We start from the raw sequence: 22,018 nt of genomic DNA, 5'->3' as shown, positions 1-22,018 counted from the left end.
TGAAATGTCAGCTCTGTAATTAGAGAGTGACTTTAGTCGTTATTAATTCAAAAAGTAATTATAACCTCGATATTTTTGTTGTTTAGGATTTTTGAGTCAAAAATATCTCAGAAACACACTTTTAAAAAGCGATTCGGTATAGTTACAGGAAATTCTGAATAAAAATATATTAGGAGTATAAATAAAATTAACTACCACGTTTTATGTTTATATTACTATATTGTATTATAATTACAACAATAAAATTTTACATATCTTTACTTTACAAAAAGCATCATATCCATAAGGAGAACAAGAAAATCAAAATAATGTCAATTTGATGTTATATTGATCAAATTTATGTCATTTTTTTTATAACAATTTCGAATATGACATTAAATTGATAGTATTTTGATTTTCTTGTTCTCCTTGGGATCTTATGCATAACTTCAATCTATAGGAATAGTTTATCAAAATTATCATCTTTAACTCAAGTCGACACGTGTCGTCAAAAGTAAAAAGCATCCATTAAACATATTTGTGTTTATAAAAACATAATATTGCAAGGCAAACTATTTACGTTTATAATCGCTTATGTCTTGTAATGATACGTACATATAAATAAAAATTCTACAAGGAAGGAAGTAATCTAATCTAGATTATCTGTATGTTTATTTTGTCACGCAGTACTTTTGTTGTTTATATGCACTTACTTTATCCTCCAATATAATAAGTACCTTATAGTGCAATTCTCATAAAGTTTCCATCTGCAAAAACTATTTCTGAAATTGTTATAAAAAGTATTAAAACACATTGTATCTCGTGCGGCAAAAGTTAATTTAAATTATTAGTCGACAATTCGAAAACTATGACGAAAACGCTATAGACAACGATGACACCATTATTGATCATTGGCTCGTTCTGTAGTTTGGGCTTGTTCGAATATCTTTTTGGACAACCTAGGCCATATCTTTCTTACTTGTATGCCTTCGTTATATGGAGCTTTTTTACGTTTTCTGTTGACTATCCATATCCAATTTACCTCAATGATTGGGGTTCTATAGCAGAGTGGAAGGTAAACATAATATTTATCAGCGTGATTTCGTCGATACTTGTTAGCTGGTTTCATTTTAAGGTAAGAGTTTTAAAATATAATCCCTAATATTATTTGATTTTTTAAAAATTCCTTAACTTTTTTGTATTAATGACAGTCTCTTATCATAAGATAGACATATAATATGAGATAGTGGCCTTTCTGCTAAACTAATAAATGCTATCTGTTAGTTGCACCTGAATTTATTATTCTAGAGTTAAGAACTATTCAATGGAAAATTTATTATCAGAATGTGGCTATAGTCATTGTAAAAAAAAGATTTTAGAATTTAGATTTCTTTAGTTTTATTGAAATGAGTCTTTAAACTTTGTTTGTTATTTAATAAGGAAATATTTAGCAATAAATTGTGAATGTAGTGATAGAGTAAGATCGTATTAATAGAAAAATACAGGATATATTGAATTTATTACAAAAGTTAAATTTGATAATCATAAAATCATAAGACGCGCTACTCGTAATATGAGATACTCGTGATACTCGCAAACAGGGATTCGGACCGGACCGAAACCGAAACTGATAACCAGACTGTAACTGTTATTTTTATCAGATCGAAATCGATAACCGGACCTAAATATTGTACAGGCTAATGGACTAATATAATAATCGAAAATGTTTTTCGATTCAGTTTCAGTCCAATTTTCGGTTCGGGTTTTTTAACTTTTTCGGTTCGATCGTTGAGTCGACGATTGTGTAACATAGCGACTTACACTAGGAGTCTTAAAGAGCAATATTACAAGATATTACAAGATGGAGTGTTACTTTCTTATTTCCTTGCTTGATTATGATAATTTGCCTAAGATTTAATGTTATTTTATAGAAAATTATCAACAAGCTGTAACCAGTTGAAATGTTGTAAATTGTTGACGATGATATAGAAGACAAAAGTGCAGCAAAGAAAAGAAAGAAATGATTATAGTTTTTACACATTTCCTGTTCCAGATTACTTATATTAATTTCTACTAAAAATTTATTAAAACGAATTATTAAATATACCCGGCTGTAAGGCTAAAGTTGATGTGTGTACTAGGACAGAAACAGAGGTAGAAGCCGTCATTGCTAAGGGCAACCACATAGAAAAGGGGACTCGGGTCTTTTTAGTAATCGCTAATATTATTAAAATCCTTCCATACTAAATATAACCAAATCTCATCTGCCAATTATCATTATTCTTATTGATATCGAAATTCTAACATTTCTGATCCGATTACATAATATCATATCATTATCATAGAATTATAAGATATATAATTAATAAGAAACTAACCCTAAACCATCCTACTAAAATTCTGATTATATTAGGACTAACAATTATTAAAATTATTGATAAAATAAATAACAGTAATAAATAATTAATTAACGATTTCTATATAAACTATTCTATATAATATAATTATTGAAGAAATTAATATAATAAGTCTAATAAATAACAAAGAAATTCAGTTAAACAATATAATAAACTACATTTATCGTATTAAACTCAAAAACTATTCACTGTAAAATAATTATTAAATCTAAATAATAAAATCTTATCCTCATTACACTTAATATTTCTTTTAAGAATGTCCTTTCAACAAACATGAATTTTTATACCTATGCAATTTATGCTTATTGTATTACCTTTTTCTACAATAGATAATCATACACCCGTAACTGTAACAAAAAAAAAACTGAAATCTAAACGGTTATAATTACCATTATTGGACTTTTCCAATCCTGAACCAAAAAAGACTCTGAAAAAGATTTTAAAAAGACCGAAATTGTTATCGGAAAAAGAACCAGAAACTGGAATCAAAACCGAAAATTGGATACAGCCTTTGATCGTGACTATAACCGAACCGAAATTTTATTTCAGTCCAAGTCCCTGCTTGGAAAGGTACTTTTAATATGAAATAAATTATACCAGAATGAAAATTATTGCTGAAGTATGAATGTTATTGTACAGCCGGTCACAGAAAGGTTGCAACACTTTTTTTCGATAGATTTCGGAATGCAGCCTACTCATCAAGCGATTGGTTCTTATTTATAGATCCAGGAATAAGAACCAATCGCTCGATGAGCAAGCTGCATTCCGAAAACCATCGAAGATAAAGTGTTGTATCTTTCTGTGATCAGCTGTACAATAATAAAAAGAATAAATATGCGAAATAAACATAGCCTGTTTCTGTTTGGTCCCAATTACATGAAGACCAGTTCTGGATACAATGCATCGCATGCCCATTTTGCCCACACAGGCTGTGCTTGTTTGTATTTTAAAAACATTAAATAAAGTTTTTTGATCGCAATACTGATATATTTTGCGCTTTATTATCGATTTCTTGGGGTATCTTATATTATAAGCACAATTGTTTGATTTTGCGATTTGTTCACTATTTATATTGCTTATTTTTTCCAGATTTCAGAAAAAATAATATATGAATCAAATTTTATATAACAGTATCTTAAAACTTACTAAATTTTCTTCAAAATGATCTATTATTCTTTTAAATTCTGCCTATAGACTTAGCATTTATCCAAAATGAATTCGGTATATCATAATAGAACTTTCCTCTAATTATTTCTTTTATTGATAGCATTAAGGAGACTTGATCTCACAATTATAGACAAATACAAATTTATAATAGGTTTTGAACAGATCATTTTTAATATTTATATTATTATTTATTGTAGACGAAATGTATTTGTTAAAATTAATATTTGTATTTATATTATTTTTCTAAAATTAGTTTTTAACATAATTTTCTTATGTTTTAAATAATCAAATTTTAATGCACGTTTATTTATCATATTTTCCATATTGCAATACACATTGCAATACAAATTTTTATTCAATATAAAATTATAATATAGTTATTTCTTTTTACATCGCGTAATTGATCGTTCTAATTTATTAAAGGAATTAAAAATGAACTTGCATAAACTTTCCATAGTAGATGATACGTTGGAAGCACTCGGTGCGTTAAGGGAATACCAACGACTGCGTAATTGGATAATTCGAATAATAATCGGATGGATTGGGTATATTTTTTCTGACTTAGCTATAACTACGTATTGGCATTTTTTTTATTGGCATGACGTAAAAATCGTTGATATTTATATATTATTCGTTGAAAATTATCCGGGATATGTAATTATCTTAAGTGTTCTGATTTCTGGAATTATTTTTGGGTTAGTACATGTGAACATTTACTTTGATAATTTTAAGATAATTTTTGTTGAGTGTGTGTCAAAATATTTAGTCTGAAATACTTAAAGATCTTTTAAAATTGTTTAAATATAAATTTAATAATTTTAAATACATTTATCAGTATTAGCATTGCTATTCTAAAGAATACATTATAAGCTATACTTAATGTAAAAAATAATAAAAGTTTATTTTGTCATATATGGCAATAAGTATACGTAAAATATTATAATACGTAAAAAAACAAATAACAAAATTCGAATTTAGTCTGACTTTGATTATTTATTAACTCAATTAAAATATGCGCACATAATGTATATATGTATTAATTTTAATAAAAGATATTACTATAAAATTTCTTTCATCCAATTCAGATATACAAGCTTCAAATTTTATCAAGTTAATGATCGTTTACATGTACTTTATTTTGATCTTTCCGAAAATAATACCGATTATAGAAGACGAAGCAGATCTATTTTAATGCCTCGATGGACAATAGAAGCTAAGGATACCAAACAATATATATGGATTCTAATGTAAATTTTTAAATGAATTACTGTGTATGCGCGCATATAACAATATATATATATATATATATATATATATATATATATATATATTAGGTGTTGGAATTAATTCGTAGCGTTTTTTAATGAAAGAATGTTATTTATTTCACATGAGTATTAAAAAATACATTAATGAAAGTACTTCCCATCACTTGTAAAACGCTACGAATTAATTCCAACACCTAATATATATGTATACTCCATTTTAACTTTTACATCGTAATATCCTGAAAAGTATTAAAAATATTGTAAAAAATGTTTTTGAAATTTTTTTATATCTTTACCTTAATATTTTTATGTGCAGAATGATTAGAGAAATCATTTTATAAAAAATCGTATAATTTTGATAAGAAATATAATTCCATTTTAAAAAGCAAAATTGATATTCATATCTTTTATGTACTTCTACTTAGAAAAAAAATAATGTGACTAAAATAGACTTCTCGAAAAAGTCCTACTTTCATCCGAAATAATTTTCCTATGTCTTTTATATTTTTCGAAATGTTTTGAAGCGAAAGTTAAAATGGAATATGCTATACAAGGTGATCCACTTAAATCGAACATCTTAAATATTTCGCTTATTTTTGATGGTACAAAAAAATGTTTCAAACGAAAGTGGAACGGTTTTGAGGGGGACGCATTTTGGTCATATTTTTTTTTCTAGATGAAGGCGTCAAAAAGATATGAAGGTCACCTTTACTTTTTTAAATGGAGTTGTATAATTTTTTTACATAGTATGATATAAGTAGGAATACTAGGCGGATTCTAAGCCATGGGGCTAGAGGGGAATGCGGAGTGCGGGGAAGTACTTGTAGGCGCGGGGAATACCTAACGCGGGGGAAAGAGGGGGAAAGGTCTAATCTCCTACACAATAGGGCTCCTACACAATAGGGCTCCTTTTTTTTGTTATCAAAATTAGACCATGTTTTTCTTTAAAAATGCATTGATAATAAAGGTTTGAATTTGACCATGATATATTTTTCTTTTCTTTAAAAATGTATCGATAATAAAGGCTTGCATGTTAGAGAAAGATAGAGCGCGCGTGCTACGAGTGAAGAAAGGATGGAAGAATTAATAGAGTACGAGTTTCTTTTGTATGATACAGTTTTTTCAATTTTTATGGTTTTTCCTGGCGCGTCGAGGCAAAGGATGGGAAGTAAAAGACAATACACATGAAATAAGGTGAACAAGAAAATGTTTTATTTACATCTTATTACATCGATTTTCGTACTTATTAAAAACTAAAGCTAACAGTTCACAATCAATGAGCTGCTGTCCATTGAAAATGTCGCAATCACATATAATGTTCTCAGATGCGATGTTGGAGAATCGCGTATACTTGGTATCTACCGTATCGATGAGTCGAGCTAATCGTTCGAATGTTACATCGACACACCCGTTAAAGTCAAACATACGGCGTAGCGTCATTTCGGTCATCATAATGCGTACCGATGAAGAATCGAGACCTACGACCATAGCATAGTTCAGCATGAAAACACTGATGACTAGCGGTCCAACGCTTATAAAATTATCCTTGTATTCATTTCGAAACAGCTTATAAATATTTCCTCGCTGCTCGTAGAGGCTCTTCCATGTTTCGAGAGATAGCGATAATTCGTGTCCGCAATGATCTCCAAGGACGATCTCCACGTAACTCGGTGGGCCAACGTTGATTCCAATTTCCAAAAATTTGTAGCCCGTATTCGTCAGATCGTAACGTCTGCTCAGTAAACGCACTGCACGATGCTCCGTACTGTGTACATACATAATGTTAAAAAACGTTTCTTTTATGTATAGAACGTTGGAACTTACATGTTATATTCCTTCTTCACATCACACGATGCACTGTTCTCTTTAGCGTACATTTTTTCAGTCGTTCGTACAAGCGGGTATCGTAAAACTGATTGCATCCGTGTAAATGGTAATACTTCTGGAATCGATGAGAGAAGACAGGTCCTCCCCCCACTTTCCAAGAATTTCGAACATGTTGCGACACTTTTTATCAAGTCTTTCTACGTATTTTCTTTGTCACGAATTTATACATACGTTTATACATACGTTTATACACACGTACATACGTACATACGTTTATACATACGTTTATACGTACGTACATACGTTTATACATATGTTTATACACGCATACATACGTTTATAGATACGTTTATACATACATTTATACATACGTTTATACATACGTACATACGTTTATACATACGTTTATACATACGTTTATATATACGTTTATACATACGTACATACGTTTATACATACGTTTATACATACGTTTATACATACGTTTATACATGCATACTGTGAGAGGTTGTTTTTATTATATAAATGTAATATTTTTCTGTTAATAGGTATAAATAAGCAGATATAAAAATTACTAGGATTCAGAGACCAATAGGAAACGATCTCGAAGATAGGTAGATGGCAGTACGAGATCGTGACTTGACAACTTCGTTGTTGGCAACTCTGGACACGCCCTTCTATATATATTATTCCTTGTATGCACACGAGTGCGATGTATCGTACATTCACAGCCATTAAAGAGTTTACTTTATTACGTAGTTAAATCAGGAGATATTCTTTATCGATAGCCTCCTTTCCTCACAAATTGGTAGCAGAGCGTGGTTGGCTTAGTGTATCCGTGGTTTGGCTTAGTGTATCCGAGTGAGGCTATCGAATATCGTGAGTTTGCTTAAGCATAAAAAAGACGCATTTTCAATATGGCTGAAAATTGGAATTTGTGTGGAACCGCTTGACGACACGAATTATTTCCTGTGGAGCGAAAAAATAGAAGGAATCTTAAGGGCAAAGAAATTTTGGAAAAAAGTAATGAATGTGAGGCCAACAGACAAACCAGAAGAAGATGATGAAAGATATGCGGAAAAATTTAAGCTATGGAATGAATGGGACGACGATAACTACGCCGCACGTACAGTCATGATAAACAGAATGAGTAAAGCTCAATTATTGAAGTACAGTCACGAAAAGGATGCAAATAAATTATGGAATCTAATTAAAAACAATATGGCAGCGGAAACTGAGCAGTTGAAGGCGAGATCATTAAGTGAATTGACAAATCTAAAAATGAATAAGGACGAAAGTGTAGATGCTACGTTAATAGAGCTGAGGCTTTGAGAAACCAATGCAGACAACTCGGTAAAAACATAGAGGATTACGAATTGAGGATGTATATTATACGAGGACTAAAATATGAATTCGATCAGAATGTACGAGTGTTTGAAACACAGAGAGAGCTAACAATAAATGACATAAGATATGCATTAAAACAAGAGGAAATACGAAGAGACAAACATAAAGATGAAAAAACATCGAAAGAAGAATATGTAAGAAAAGCCAGAGATAAATCAAGAAATAACTATACATGCTGCAATTGCGGAATGAGTGGTCACAAATCAAGCGAATGTCGTAACAGGAAGAAGTGCTTTAATTGCCAGGGATACAATCACATCGCGGTTGATCGCAGAGAACAGAAGAGAAACGTTTCACGTGGAAGAGGATTTAGAGGAATCTCAAGAGGAAGAGGAAGAGGACGTAGTCAAGGATATAATGAAAGTACATTAAAACTACAGATGAAGCGGTATTAACTGTAAGAGATCGATCACACGTGAGTACAACAAAAGTAAATAAAGAGCCTGAGCATGAAATAAAAAAAGGTTATATATGGCTATTAGATTCAGGTGCAACAAGTCATATGGTAAGCAATAAAGTCGTATTTGTTAATATAGAGGACGATACAAGAGACATTGGCTGACAAAGAAGGAAAAAAATTAACCTCAGATGGTCGAGGTGAAATAGTAATAAAACAGAATTTTAATGAAGATAGGATACGGTTAAGAAATGTATTACGTGTACCAGACATTAATATAAATTTATTATCGGTAGCAAAAATCACCGATCATGGTTACAAAGTAGAATTTGATAAATATGGAGCCATTGTTTACAGGAACAAGGATGAGATAAAAATGACAGCCGTCAGGGAGGAGAATGCGTTCTATGTCAAATCGTCTGTGATAAAAAATGAAACAGCAGCGAGAATAGAAGAAATGGACATTTGGCATGAGAGATTCGGACACACAAGCAAGAAGATCATCGAAGAAATGAAAAAAGAAGATCTAGTGACAGGATTAAAAGAAACAGACAAGGAGATAAGGCGTGTCCAGAGTTGCCAACAACGAAGTTGTCAAGTCACGATCTCGTACTGCCATCTACCTATCCTCGAGATCGTTTCCTCGTATTGGTCTCTGAATCCTAGTAATTTTTATGTCTGCTTATTTATACCTATTAACAGAAAAATATTACATTTATATAATAAAAACAACCTCTCACAATCAGCCCCCTTGGTTTTATTGATCCATGGTTGACATAAATTTCTTTACATTTTTTAGTAAAGTGGAGCCACTTAAGGGTTTAGTCAAACAATCTGCTCTCATGTTATCTTTTGGCTCATGTCTAACGAGAATGTTCTATTCTTTCACTGTCTCTCGGATGTATTGGCATCTTCTATTCATTAGTTTAGATTTTGTTTTGAAATTTCCACCATTAGCTAGTCTGACGGCGTTCAAATTGTCGCATCTCAGTTCACACTGTATCTCATTCGATAATCCAATCTTTTGCAATAGTTTGGCAGTCCATGTAAGCTCGTTTACTCCTTCTAACATTGCCTCTAATTCACTTTCTGTGGAAGATAATGCAACTCTCTTTTGTTTCCTGCATCTCCAATGTACTAAATCTCCATTCCAATAAAGTAGGATTCCATTGAACGATTTGGCATCTTCTGTTCTGTCCCACGACGCATCGGTTTCGCATTCTAATTTTTTAATTTTTCTTTGCTTCCCAAACTGTAGTTGATAATTGATAGTTCCTTTCAAATATCTAAGGATCCTCTTCAGTCCCGTCATGTGTATTGTTCTTGGGTCAGTATTGAATTGTGATAAGCAACTTAATGCGAAAGACAGATCTGATCTGGTATGGACGCTTAAATACATCAGTCGTCCCATTAATTCTTGATAAATTCGGACGTCTACTCTTTCGCTCTCTTTGTACTCTTCCATTTTTACGTTTAAATCCATTGGAGATCTTACGATGTTACATTCTTCCATCTCGTATAATTCAAGTAATCTTGTTATATAATTCTTCTGATCTACATACACCTTGCCTTCTTCTTGTGTCACTTCCATTCCGAGTACAGTTTTTGCTTCTCCGAGATCTTTAATTTCTATATACTGTTCAATCTTTTTCATGAATCCTTTTTCGAATTCATCATCGCTTGATACTGTTATCATATCATCAACGTGAATACCGCAATATACGAATCTATTTTTTTCTATTGGATAGAATAAACACGGATCTTCTTTAGAATATTTCATTCCGCATTTAATCATAATCTCTGTTAGAATTTCGTTCCAATTTTCCGGCCTGTTTGAGACCATAAATGCTCCTTTTTAATTTACACACTTTTTCGTGGTTTTCTTGGATCCCATCTGGTAGTTCCATGTAAATCTCTTCCTTTAACTTCCCGTGTAAATATGCGGTTTTTACATCGTAAATCTTCATTCTTCTCTGTTTTTGGGCAGATATACTGAATAGCAATCTTATTGTTTCAGTTTTTACCACAGGAGCGAACGTCTCATCATAATCCACTCCAGGACGTTGTCCGCACTCTTGGGCCACCAATCGTGCTTTATATCGTCGCTGTCCATTTGGATCTTCCTTGATGTTGAATACCCATTTGCTCTTGATCACTTTCTTATTTTTAGGTCTAGTTACAGTGTTCCATACTTCATGGTTTTCCATTGATTTAATTCTTCAAATATTGCCTGTTTCCAATGTACCCATTCACTTGATTGTTTCGCTTCTTGAATATTCTGCGGTACTTCATTCTCCATTGTCATCAATGCCATCTGCTGCCCTTTCATTCTCTCAGACCTTCTAAGATTTCTGTATTCCCCTTCTTCCCTTTGTTCCTCTCTCATTTGTTGTTTTCGAGCTTCTATCATTTCTTTTGTAGTCCCTTTTGGTCTTCCTCTATGTTTCTTTTCCATCTGTTGTATTTCTGTTTCCATATCTTCGTTCTCTGATGTGATGTCATCGCTCTCATTTTCTGAAGATTCTCCTACAACTGCGTCTTCATATTCACTGCTTTCGTCTTCTGTTCTTGCATTTTCTTCATTTTCTTCGATCCCTTCTTCTTCTCTAGTTTCTTTTTCATCTTTGTATTCTAATCCTATAACAATTAATTCTTCTTTCTTAATTTTTTTAGAATTTTCGGTATTTAATAACTCACATCCGTTCTTAGTCTCATCAAACCTTACATCACAATCAGCTTTTACTTTTCCATTTTCGGGAATGTATATTCTGTACGTATTGTTCATTGCATATCCAATAAATATTCCTTTAATAGCTTTGGGATCAAACTTCTTTCTTTGTGGTTCCTTGTTTAATAAATATGCTACGCATCCGAATCTCCTCATATATTTTACATTCGGTCTCCTACCATTCCAAATTTCATAGGGTGTCTTCCCATGCACAGATGTCTTGCTTCTATTTTTTATATGCACTGCTGTACACGCTGCTTCAGCCCAAAAAACTAGCGGCATTTGTGAGTCTGTCATCATTGTTCTTGTCATTTCTATTATTGAGTTGTTAGCTCTTTCTACCACACCATTACACTGGGGTGTTCTTGCCGGGCTTAATTCGTGTTTTATTCCTTTCTGGCTGAACCACTCTTGTAAGTTCTTTCCTACGAATTCTCATTATCAGATCTGATAGCCTTTAACTTCATTCCAGTTTGATTCTCTTTCAGTAAAATTAGCTTCTTTAATTTTTCACTAGCTTCATTTTTTCTTTTAAAAAATCGATAAATATTACTCTCGAATAGTCGTCGATAATGGTAAATATGTATCTCTTACCGCCATATGACGACGGATTTATGGGACCTACTAGATCTATATGCCATAGTTCCATTATTTTGTTGGTTTTTCTATGTGTTAATCTGGGATGCGCTTTACGGCACATTTTTCCTTCCACGCATGTCTCACATTGACTTATCTCCTTGTCTGTTTCTTTTAATCCTGTCACTAGATCTTCTTTTTTCATTTCTTCGATGATCTTCTTGCTTGTGTGTCCGAATCTCTCATGCCAAATGTCCATTTCTTCTGTTCTCGCTGCTGTTTCATTTTTTATCACAGACGATTTGACATAGTACGCATTCTCCTCCCTGACGGCTGTCATTTTTATCTCATCCTTGTTCCTGTAAACAATGGCTCCATATTTATCAAATTCTACTTTGTAACCATGATCGGTGATTTTTGCTACCGATAATAAATTTATATTAATGTCTGGTACACGTAATACATTTCTTAACCGTATCCTATCTTCATTAAAATTCTGTTTTATTACTATTTCACCTCGACCATCTGAGGTTAATTTTTTTCCTTCTTTGTCAGCCAATGTCTCTTGTATCGTCCTCTATATTAACAAATACGACTTTATTGCTTACCATATGACTTGTTGCACCTGAATCTAATAGCCATATATAACCTTTTTTTATTTCATGCTCAGGCTCTTTATTTACTTTTGTTGTACTCACGTGTGATCGATCTCTTACAGTTAATACCGCTTCATCTGTAGTTTTTAATGTACTTTCATTATATCCTTGACTACGTCCTCTTCCTCTTCCTCTTGAGATTCCTCTAAATCCTCTTCCACGTGAAACGTTTCTCTTCTGTTCTCTGCGATCAACCGCGATGTGATTGTATCCCTGGCAATTAAAGCACTTCTTCCTGTTACGACATTCGCTTGATTTGTGACCACTCATTCCGCAATTGCAGCATGTATAGTTATTTCTTGATTTATCTCTGGCTTTTCTTACATATTCTTCTTTCGATGTTTTTTCATCTTTATGTTTGTCTCTTCGTATTTCCTCTTGTTTTAATGCATATCTTATGTCATTTATTGTTAGCTCTCTCTGTGTTTCAAACACTCGTACATTCTGATCGAATTCATATTTTAGTCCTCGTATAATATACATCCTCAATTCGTAATCCTCTATGTTTTTACCGAGTTGTCTGCATTGGTTTCTCAAAGCCTCAGCTCTATTAACGTAGCATCTACACTTTCGTCCTTATTCATTTTTAGATTTGTCAATTCACTTAATGATCTCGCCTTCAACTGCTCAGTTTCCGCTGCCATATTGTTTTTAATTAGATTCCATAATTTATTTGCATCCTTTTCGTGACTGTACTTCAATAATTGAGCTTTACTCATCCTGTTTATCATGACTGTACGTGCGGCGTAGTTATCGTCGTCCCATTCATTCCATAGTTTAAATTTTTCCGCATATCTTTCGTCATCTTCTTCTGGTTTGTCTGTTGGCCTCACATTCATTACTTTTTTCCAAAGTTTCTTTGCCCTTAAGATTCCTTCTATTTTTTCGCTCCACAGGAAATAATTCGTGTCGTCAAGCGGTTCCACACAACTCAAATTCCAATTTTCAGCCATATTGAAAATGCGTCTTTTTTATGCTTAAGCAAACTCACGATATTCGATAGCCTCACTCGGATACACTAAGCCAAACCACGGATACACTAAGCCAACCACGCTCTATCAATTTGTGAGGAAAGGAGGCTATCGATAAAGAATATCTCCTGATTTAACTACGTAATAAAGTAAACTCTTTAATGGCTGTGAATGTACGATACATCGCACTCGTGTGTATACAAGGAATAATATATATAGAAGGGCGTGTCCAGAGTTGCCAACAACGAAGTTGTCAAGTCACGATCTCGTACTGCCATTTACTGTTACGTCCCAAGGTCCAACCATTGGTAATTGATACCTGGACAAACCGGGGACCAATGGCGGGTAACAAATCGAGAGTTGCGCGTCCTTTCGATTAAGAAGAAACCTATGGTAATACCTTCATGAATCTTGCTGGTGGTTCGGTCCGTGGTGCGGGACGCGCGGCTCAGTCTAGACTCTGATTGGTCAGGCTCCTTGTAGGTGCTCGATGATTAGCCGGCGCTGATTCCGCTTGTTCACACACACGATCTCCAAGTTAAACAATAAACGTATACGCTCGGCGGCGTTTATTGTAAAAGGAGAGGTTTCGTCAAATATTAATATATATACGTACTTATAATTGCTCAAAAGTAATTAGTGTATTTTATAACTTCTGCAGTTGCTACACACATGTCCAGACTTATGTTATAACTATTTATAATAATTAGACGCGGTTAACTAGGAAGATTAAATAAGATGTACCTATGATTAGATTGGATTGCTCACGCGAGTAGAATTTAGGAATTTAACTAGAAATCGCGATACTCTGGAAGAGACCGTTTCTCTTCGACCAGACCCGACCCCGGGAAGTTTTGAACTACTCCTCAAAAACTCGCTGCTCGCGAGAGCAAGTCCCGTTTTTAGAACAAAAAAATTTGATAGAGGCTATTCATACTTTTTTAAACAACTGTTATCCTCTTCCCTTTATTTTCTCTACAATTGAACGTAGATTAAAATTTCATATACATAATAAAGATATTACACATTATTCACATGAGAAAGACAAATATTTTACGATTCCTCATGTCAAATCTATTTCTGAAAGTTTCCTTCCCATTTCTAGTATGTTTCATTGTAAATTAGTCTTTTTTATTCCCAACACATTAAAAAGCTTTATAAAGAGAGGAAAAGATAAGCTTGATTTTCTATCCAATCAGAACGTTGTTTATAAGATCTCCTGCGATGATTGTGAGGCGAGTTATGTTGGTCAGACAAAAAGAAAATTGAGTACGAGATTACGCGAACATATCTCTGACATTAGAAAGAATGCGGGTTCTCCTACCTTATTATAACTGATCATCGAATTAATTTTGAATCATAATTTTAAATAGAACGATGTCAAAATTTTAGATTGCGAATCTTCTTATAATAAGAGATTGGTGTCTGAAATGATTCATATTAAAAGACAGAAATAGGGTCTTAATAGACAAAATGATACCGAATCTTTACCTTAAAATCTACTCACAGATCATCCAATCTCTTTCTCCTTCTTTCTACTTTCCTTTCCTATCCTACTTTCTCTCCCCTCTACTTTATTTTCTCCTTCTTATGTTCCACTTCCTTTTTAGTTTTCCATTTCAATCTTTCTGTCTTTATATATCGTACTTTACTTTATCTCTTAGCTTCCTAGAGAGATCAATTTTGATTCCCATCGCATTGTCTAATCAATAACACACATACTAAGGTATTTATTCTAAATTTATCTGTACTAAACTCATTATACATATACAATGAATGACGGTATTTTATTCTTTCTCTTTCGACATTAATAATTCTTATGTACATGTCTTATAATATCAAAAATAATTTTTGCCTCTTTCTTTTAATTTTAATTTTATTAATTGCGATTTGTTTTGTACCTTTCTTTTTATTATTTGCGACCCGATTGTACTTTTCTTATTATTTTTATTTATTCCTGTCGTTAATTTATTATTACAATTTGTACTTGCTAACAGAACATGTTTGTCCTTTTGCACACACACACAGTTCAGAGGAACACATTGGTGTCAACTGCAATCGTTTGTTTGGTTTTATCTCAATTTGGAGCGAGTTTTATAGTTGATATTGCGTCCGTATGCGAATTTTATTTAATTTCTATATATTTTATCTACGTTACATTTCTATTTTTATCTTGTCATCATATTGAAAATGATCCAACAGGGATCGAAACGTTTGTTTTTGTTCACTTACTGACTGTCAAATTATATTTTACGTTTTTTAATTTTATGACATGTTTTATTTCATTTTTTAACTGTTTAATGCAGATTGTTATATTGTGTTGATTGTTTTAGGCTCGTAGCCCTTTATTCTTTTCATTTATTTTAATTTAAAAAGTTACAAGCGGTAATATGTGCCCATTTTCTAATTTTAAAATTCATAAAATGTCTTGAAGAGTTCTGACAGTTCTGTTGAGAATTCTGGACAGCTACCATGGAGTTCTATCGAACATTCCTTATGACAAAAACTCCTGAAATTCAAATTGGAAAAGTTAGGAGCGATTGTAGATGTTCATTTTCTGATTTTAAAGTACAATAACCTTTTTTAAGAGGTTCTGAAAGGTTTCTTTTGACAATTTTGGATAGTCCTCGCGGAGTTTTATGGACAATTGTTATGGCAAAAATCCGTGGAATTAAATTTGCAACAGTTACGAATGATAAAATAGATGTTCATTTTCTGTGAGCGAATGGACGAGGAAGGGCCAAGACCCATGAGATGCAAATAACGTCGATAACTAGGTTCTGATAAATCTTTGGTCAACACGTCTATTATATCTTCAGAGGGAATGTGTTTGATTTCGAAGAGATGATTGCGTACAGCGTCCCGAAGAAAATGATGTTTCAAATCAATATGCTTTTAGCATGAAAGGAATGATTTTCGGCTAGCTTAAGATCACCTATATTGTTATTAAAAATCTTGATGGATAGCTCTTCAATTCCTAGTTACTTGAAGAATTCGCAAAGGTACATGGCCGCTTCCGTTAGGCCCATGTACTTGGCTTCGATCGAAGACAAAGCGATTGTCTTCTGCTTCTTAGAATCCCAGGAGATTATGCCGTTCAGTGTGACAGCATAACCCGTATAGGATCGTCGATCAACCGAGTAACTGCCCCAGTCCGCGTCCACGTAGCCAGTCACTGCTCAGCAAACACGAAGTATAGTTACAAGCTGGAAATAACACGTAATATAACAGAATGTTATATTGTAGTGATATTAATATAATATATTTTGTTATACAGCTACAAAATAAATGTTATATAACTGTTGCATTATTTTGATATACTTGTTACAGTAAAATAACGGCAACATAATCTTAATATAATACATTTATATAACAGATCGAAAGTAGATAACTATATCGTATATTATGTAACATTTATAAGATCTATATATTATTGTTAAAATTCATATTCTATAATAGCTGCGCTCGGCATTTATTTTGTAATTAGGAAATAACAGATTTAGTATATCAGAAAACATTATTGATAGATTGAAATTTCTTATTTCCTGTTCCTATTACCTGTATTTTTCAGATAAGCAGCGACCAATGACGACTCTGGATAAAGAATGTTTTTTTGCAGCAGCGTTTAGTTTTATTTAACAATTCGTGTATCTGACATTCCTGCAGAGAATAATGAGCATTCTACAATAAGTCATTACCTAAACTTTAAGTTATGCTACAAGAAAATTGTCAATTTCTTACAACTTAAGACTTAAAACTTACATCATAGCCATAGTGGAAAAGATAACATGGTGTGTGTAATTGGACAATGTCTCTTTCTCTTTGGAAAATCTCTGCTTTCTCCATCTAGGACTGCTCATAAGGAGGAAGGGCTACTAACTGTGAAACACTAAACATGGGGCGGTATTCATAGGCCGTTTTTATTTTAAAACTGTCTTAAATAATAATAATATGAGAAGAGCTATAGAAGTCAGTGCTAGAACTCAATTGCACAAATTTTTAACTATTTATCCCTATAACAAATCAAATTAATAATTAACCAAGACTTCTTATGAATCAAAGAACTGGAAAAGATACAGGCAATAGAAGTTAGCATAGAAGACGTCGCGCAAATAATATATCTATGAAGTGTGAAACTTCTTTATTCACTAAAATGTGTTTACATGTTTCGACTCATTTTTGAGCTTTCCTCAGAGACAACATAAACTAACTATATAAAAACTGAATAAGTTATCCTGTCATGGTGAGCTCCCCTACATTCGAGAATTTTTCAGGCTCGTTCAGGGCTAGATTTGTTCGTCATTACGAGGGCTACACGAGAATTTACTTTCTTTTACGAGAATTTCAAAGCTTTGCGTTTAAATCTCAATGAAGAGAGAGCGAGTGAAAAAAGGCCTTTTTCGATGTTTTTATTTATTTTTTGAATTAATAGATCGATTTTAATGTTCTATGTCTCATTTTGTAGTTATTTCAAATACCTACATTTTTTAATTTTTTTTCATACAATCAATATTTTTTGTTTTATAAATGAAAAACGTGCTTTGCAACTATTCGATTTTTTTTCGCATATTTTCTTCACAAGTCGAGTTTCAAACATACGCATTTCTTTTCTGATGGCCTTTCGAGACTTTCGTCAAAAGAAATGTTTATAATTTTTTTTCGGTAAAATTCTATTTTTACTGAATTATTTTTGCTACTCGAGTTTATGAAGGAGGAATATACGAGTATTATATAATGCGCATGAAAAATCGTGAACAATTAAATATCTCGTAAACTGTTGCGCTTTAACATGATTACTATTCTGGATTAATGAGAGGGGGAACACTACAATTTATTAAAACTTATATATATTGGGAGTACAAATTAGTTCGGTCCGTTTTTTTGTGTTCAAAATTTCAAAACAGAGGAATGAATAGATTAATTAAAGTATTGTCCATCGCTGGCTGCTATTTTTTCCCATCAGGCAATTTTCGAATTCCATCTAAAAAAAAATGACTCGTCTTTTGGAGTCAATTTTCGATTTCTGCGAAAGAAGTTAACCGGTGACGTGCTGCATCCTTCGGAACAACCAGTAATCAGAAGGAGCATTGTCCGGAGAATACGGCGGGTGCGGTAAAACATCCCATTTGAGCGTTTCCAAATATTTTTTTACGACTTTTGCGACATGAGGCCGAGCGTTGTCATGAAGAAAAATAACTTTATCATGTCTTTGCTCGTATTCCGGCCGTTTTTCTCGCAATGACGACTCAAACAAATCAATTGTAGCCGATACCGATCGCCCGTAATGGAATTGCTAGGTTTTAGCAGCTCATAATAAACAACCTTTTGGTCTCATCAGATACAGAGCATGATCTTCGAATGTTTGGCTTTGGTGTTGAGATCGATGGCAACGATTGACCGGGCTTAGCGTAGTATTTTTTCTTCTTTCTGGGGTTGTAGAATATCCATTTCTCATCTCCACTCACAATTCGATGCAAAAAATCTTTTCTTTGTTGTCTTTGAATCAGTTGTTCGCAAGTGAAAATTCGCCTTTCAACGTCTCTCGGTTTCAATTCATAAGGCACCCAATTTCCTTGTTTTTGAATTATTCCCATGGCTCTCAATCGTGCAGAAAGGCTTGTTGAGTTACTCCCAATGATTTTCCTCTTGCGTTTGACTCTGATCTTCTTCGAATAATGCCTCTAATTTTTTGTCTTCGAATTTTTTTGGCTGTCCAGAGCGAGGCTTGTCTTCAACGCTGAAATCTCCATCCTTGAAACGTCGAATTCTCTACATGATTTATCAGTTGGAGTAGTGTCACCATAAACTTCGATAAGCATTCGATGGGCTTCAGCTGCATTTTTCTTCCAATTAAAGCAGAAAATTAGAACCTCCCGCAAATGGTGCTTGGTTAGCACAAAAATTCGACATTTCAAACACAGTAAAAATCAAGGTTTTTGTATGAAACTCAAAGCGATATAAACTGAATATTATTAGCAGATGTCTAACCTCTCTGAAAACGCCAAAATCAGCTGTCACTATGAACACATTCACAACAGCCGGAGTCATCTTTTGGAAAACGGACCGAACTAATTTGTACTCCCAATATTTATTTAGAATGCTCCCTATCCCTTATTGATGCCTTAGGGCCGCCGAGTGGCTGAGATTACCGAGAAAGCATTTTCGATGGCTTGAAACAAGCAACTAGTGTGAGAAGGAACTCGTTGTCTCATTCACTCTCGGTGTGCCGTAGATGAGCGCACGAACTTGGCACATGGACTCGTGCTTGTACATGTATTGCAACGTCGCACCACGATAAATAGCCGAATTTATAGACATGGCGTTTTGATGACGGAATTTATGTTGCGTATCATTTCGTTATTATTTGCTTAATTGTGACTTGTCTCGTACTTATCAAAGTCGTAATTATCGATGAAAACTAAAGTTATCTTGGAATTTTATATGTAAAAGCGTTTATTTTAACGTTTCAACAGCTGTCGAACCGTGTGTTTCTGTCCGAATATAGGCTCACTTTATATGCCTTTTACGACCATTTACTGACTCTCAAGGGAGGAAAGGATAGTTTTAATTGATTTTTACAAGTATTTTATAGTGATCTCGTCATTTCGTTAAATCTAAATTGTCTTTATTTAAAAATACAACATAAATGAACGTGTCATTCCTCGCTTCTGAACATCACGATTCCAACATGGCCGCCGCGACTAGTCAGGAGCCTTGAAATTCAAAATATTGATTTCCGAATAAATATGGCAACTCCATTAAACTAGAATCACTCGAATTGAATGTACTTAATCTCAAAATATAAATTTTCGTGAGTTTGTACAAAATTTGGAGGGAGCCGAAATTGGTCCTTATGGGCCCTCCTCCTTTAATCCTTTTAATTGGCGCTTTATATGAATCATCTCGGATATTAATCTTTTATTATAATAACCTTTTCACATTCAAAACTTTTACATTCTGCCAATCGAATTCATGATCGTGATGCATCTTATGTTCTGTAATGACCGAATGAGCTGTAATTTTTCTGCGTATATGATTACAATGTTCAATTAATCTTGTCTTTAATTTTCTGGTCCACGCATCACAATCACTGCACTCGATATATACGACATTTTTTTTGATATATTTGTAAGAGGATCTTTATGTATTCTAATAAATTTATTCAATTTGTTAATGCTAAAGCATGCAACCTTATGATACATGCTATATATATATATATATAAATTATTAACATCGGCATCTTCAAACGTTCCGACTCCAATTGGAAATATATATATATATATATATATATATATATATATATATAAATTATTAACATCGGCATCTTCAAACGTTCCGACTCCAATTGGAAATCGGACTTCAAAAACAACATACAGTTAATTATCTTGGGGTTCTAGTCGCCTTAATCGGATTTGAGTAATACTCACATTGTATCTTGTAGCGAGATTTCTTTAGCATGAATCTCTGGACGTGACAGTGGTTAAAGGAAAATATTGTAGAAATAGTTTCAGAAGAAGAAATAAGAAATCCGGGTTTTTACTATACAAATCCGTTATCAAAGAAAACAGTACAATTCGCATTCGATGCATCCAGTCAAGGAAAGAGGTCAACCTTCGCTAAATCAATGCTTAGAAACCGGACCAATTTTATAGAACTTATTTCATCGCTGTTCTTACGATTTAGAGAGAATAAGATTGGTATTACTGCCGATATCTGAAAAGCATTTTTACAAATCCGCGTAGCACCGAAGGAGCGTGATGTTTTGTGGAGAAAAACACAGAGTCCGGATGAACTTGTAATATTGGGTCATCTAAAAAGTATCTGCGGTTTTTGTCACTAGATGGGTTGAACATCAACACCATCTAGTGACAAAAAACCGCGGATACTTTTTAGATGACTCAATATATCGCCATTGCCGAGTGGTCTTCAGAATTTCCAGCAGACCGTCTTACTGGGGGCTACCATTAATCTTCATTTAGAGCGAGCACTAAAGGAAGCTAAAGATGTTCACGAAAAGGACATCCAGAAATTGAAGTCTTTTTATGTAGACAAGTGTGTTACTAGCACCAAATCAAAAGAAGAAGCGATAATATTTAGAGAAAAGACAGTCTTGATTTTAGCCAAAGGTGGATTCGAATTAAAAGGATGGCAACTATCAGACAATTTGAGTTCCGACAAGATTCTAGTATTTGGGTTAATCTGGGATATGTTAGCGCCGACAACATTGTTATAAAAGACTCTAGATCTGGTTATGAAACGAGTAATTCTATTATTTACAAAAAAATATTTGATCCACTTGGAGTAATATATCCAGTACAGCTCAAACCTAAATTACTGCTCAAAAGCTTATGGAACAAAGATATAGACTGGGATGTAAAAGTCAAAAATAACATCAAGGAAAGTTTCTTACAATGGTAGCGAAAACTAAAACATTTGTCATTTAAAAATTTCAAGATGGGCCTTAGGTGACAGCAAAACCTCATTCTTACATCTTTTTGTAAATGCAAGTCAGGAAGCCTAGTGCAGTAATATTTGCTAGAGTCGAGTACACCAATGGGGTAGAGATATATTTCATTCAAACTGAGTCTAGAATAGCTCTAAAAGAGCAAACTACGATCCCGAGATTGG

General features: G+C 33.3%; 3 protein-coding genes across 5 annotated transcripts in view; 2 read left to right on the top strand and 1 right to left on the bottom strand.

Annotated features, from left to right (window-relative positions):
- Window positions 1–22,018, top strand: part of LOC147910866 (uncharacterized) — a 173,060-nt gene that overhangs the window by 126,308 nt on the left and 24,734 nt on the right. The window contains exons 1-2 of one of the 3 annotated variants that reach the window (XM_087405605.1): window positions 407–1,114; window positions 3,987–4,108. The exons of 1 other annotated variant lie outside the window; for it this stretch is intronic. In XM_087405605.1, the coding sequence (XP_087261731.1) occupies window positions 872–1,114; window positions 3,987–4,108 (365 nt within the window). In that variant the 5' untranslated portion in view covers window positions 407–871. Of the gene's footprint in view, window positions 1–406; window positions 1,115–3,986; window positions 4,109–22,018 lie in introns of those variants that run through there. One more of the 3 variants, XM_087405606.1, reaches the window with a different exon arrangement.
- On the bottom strand, window positions 6,019–13,667 carry LOC147910868 (uncharacterized). The gene is made up of 5 exons (XM_087404705.1): window positions 12,462–13,667; window positions 11,917–12,340; window positions 7,245–7,329; window positions 6,653–6,805; window positions 6,019–6,593 (listed from the first exon to the last, which is right to left on the bottom strand). The coding sequence occupies exons 1-5, from the start codon at window positions 12,900–12,902 to the stop codon at window positions 6,044–6,046; spliced, it is 1,653 nt and encodes a 550-aa protein (XP_087260831.1). The 5' UTR covers window positions 12,903–13,667; the 3' UTR covers window positions 6,019–6,043.
- On the top strand, window positions 7,682–9,234 carry LOC147910869 (uncharacterized). The gene is made up of 3 exons (XM_087408160.1): window positions 7,682–7,916; window positions 8,443–8,477; window positions 8,599–9,234. Exons 1-3 carry the CDS (start codon window positions 7,682–7,684, stop codon window positions 9,232–9,234), a joined length of 906 nt encoding a protein of 301 aa, XP_087264286.1.

The sequence above is a fragment of the Acromyrmex echinatior genome, chromosome 1 (assembly GCF_024713525.1).
Source record: "Acromyrmex echinatior isolate Ae372 chromosome 1, ASM2471352v2, whole genome shotgun sequence".
NCBI lineage: Eukaryota > Metazoa > Arthropoda > Insecta > Hymenoptera > Formicidae > Acromyrmex > Acromyrmex echinatior.
Note: the sequence above shows the minus strand (reverse complement) of the source record. Positions and strands in the feature narration are given on the sequence as shown.

Bases quoted from the DNA above. Each gene is read 5' to 3' on its own strand.
- LOC147910868 (XM_087404705.1), bottom strand. From the start codon at position 12,902: ATGTATATTATACGAGGACTAAAATATGAATTCGATCAGAATGTACGA. The intron at 12,341-12,461 runs GTGAGTACAACA...TTGTTAATATAG, and splicing joins CTGTAAGAGATCGATCACAC to AGGACGATACAAGAGACATT. The intron at 6,594-6,652 runs GTAAGTTCCAAC...GTATGTACACAG, and splicing joins GTGAAGAAGGAATATAACAT to TACGGAGCATCGTGCAGTGC.
- LOC147910869 (XM_087408160.1), top strand. From the start codon at position 7,682: ATGAATGTGAGGCCAACAGACAAACCAGAAGAAGATGATGAAAGATAT. The intron at 7,917-8,442 runs GTGAATTGACAA...TTAAAACTACAG, and splicing joins GTTGAAGGCGAGATCATTAA to ATGAAGCGGTATTAACTGTA. The intron at 8,478-8,598 runs GTGAGTACAACA...TTGTTAATATAG, and splicing joins CTGTAAGAGATCGATCACAC to AGGACGATACAAGAGACATT.